General features: G+C 59.1%; 1 protein-coding gene across 1 annotated transcript in view; it reads left to right on the plus strand.

Annotated features, from left to right (window-relative positions):
* TMBIM1 (transmembrane BAX inhibitor motif containing 1) overlaps positions 1–334 on the plus strand; it is a 2227-nt gene extending 1893 nt beyond the window's left edge. Inside the window, exons 10-11 of the mRNA XM_009868061.1 lie at positions 40–93; positions 191–334. Of these exons, the coding sequence (XP_009866363.1) occupies positions 40–93; positions 191–334 (198 nt within the window). The remainder of the gene's footprint in view (positions 1–39; positions 94–190) is intronic.
* The last annotated feature ends 1145 nt before the right edge of the window (positions 335–1479 follow it).

The following is a 1479-nucleotide window of genomic DNA, read 5'->3' on the forward strand; positions in this document are numbered from 1 at the left end:
GCACCCCGGCTCACCCTGCCCGTTCCCTTCCCTGCGCAGGTCCCCTGGCTCCACATGCTCTACGCGGCCATCGGCGCCATCGCCTTCACCTTGGTGAGTTGATGGGTGGGGTGGGCAGAGGGTGTCAGGCAGGGGTCGAGGTGGAGGTCCCACCTCCTTGGACCCTGCCTGATGCCCTCTGTCCCCCCAGTACCTTGCCTATGACACTCAACTTGTGCTGGGGAACAGGAAGAACACACTCAGCCCCGAGGAGTACATCTACGGTGCCCTCACCATCTACACCGACATTGTCTACATCTTCACCTTCATCCTGCAGATTGTGGGCCGGGATTAGGCCCAGGACGTCTCCTGTCCCCCACCTCTGGCCCCTCACCCCCTCCTTTGGCACCTGTACAGAATACAGCTGCTTACCGTGACTCCTAACGCTTCGGCATCCCTACCTGTAGGCTGCTAAGGAAAGGCCTTCCCTGGATTGTTCCCGCACAAGCCTCCAAGGGCTGTGGGGGAGATTGGCTCCAGTGTTTAGGCAGTGCCTGGCTTTGGCACCACTTGGCAAGGCCATGCCGGCAGCAGAGAGCCACGGTCCTGCCTGCGCACAGGTTGCTGGCAGCAGCCACTGGGATCACGTTGGGATTTTTTTGGCAGAGCCTGGCTGGTGTAATTCACTTAGTGCCTTAAATGTGTCTCCAGCCATGCCCCTTCTCTCCCTGAGCTGCGGTAATGCCCGGTGTGGGCAGAGGGCAGCTGGGACCCCTGTGATGGGACTTGTGGCAGAGCTTACGTCGCAGAGGCCCTGCAGCCATGGATATGGGCAAAGTTGCACTTGCTAAATAAAACACTTTAATTTTCCAGATGGTCCTTGTCTTAGCAGTGTGGCGACTCCCACGAAAATCCTGTGGGCAGTCTCAGTGGGGGCTGCGGCCTCGGGCAGCACAAACCCTGCTTTGGTGTGGGAAAAACCAAGGTCGAGCTGCTCCAGGCTTGACCTCCCTCCCCTGCCTGTTCTCCTCTGGCCTTGTGGGCAGAACCCTGGCTGCAGAGCAGCAGGTTCCCACCTCTTTCCAGCATCGGAGCAAGCAGAGCCTGGGGCTGAGCATGACTGCAGCGACACAAAGCTGTTCCACTCACCCGAGGTTTATTTGTCCCTGTTCAGACCCACAGCTGCCCCACAGGCTGGACAGGAAGGGCAGGTGCCATGTGTTCCACAGGGCTGCCAGCCCCTTGGTCAGTCCCTGCAAGGTGCCATGGTTCCAGGCTAAGGCTGGTGGGCAGCCCGGCTACACTTCTCTGGCCACCCTCTTGTATCTCTCTGTCTCGTACTCGCCCTGGTTGGCTTCCATCATCTTTCGGCGTATTTTGAGCTGCTCCTGACGGTTTTTATCTACTTCTCGCTTGGCCAGGAGAAAGAGGATGATGCCGGAGGGCAATCCAATGGCCCTGCAGGTCAGCCAGCGGGGAGGAGAGAGAGAGAGAGAAGGA

Source organism: Apaloderma vittatum, unplaced genomic scaffold (assembly GCF_000703405.1).
Source record: "Apaloderma vittatum isolate BGI_N311 unplaced genomic scaffold, ASM70340v1 scaffold30664, whole genome shotgun sequence".
In the NCBI taxonomy this organism is placed as follows: Eukaryota; Metazoa; Chordata; class Aves; order Trogoniformes; family Trogonidae; genus Apaloderma; species Apaloderma vittatum.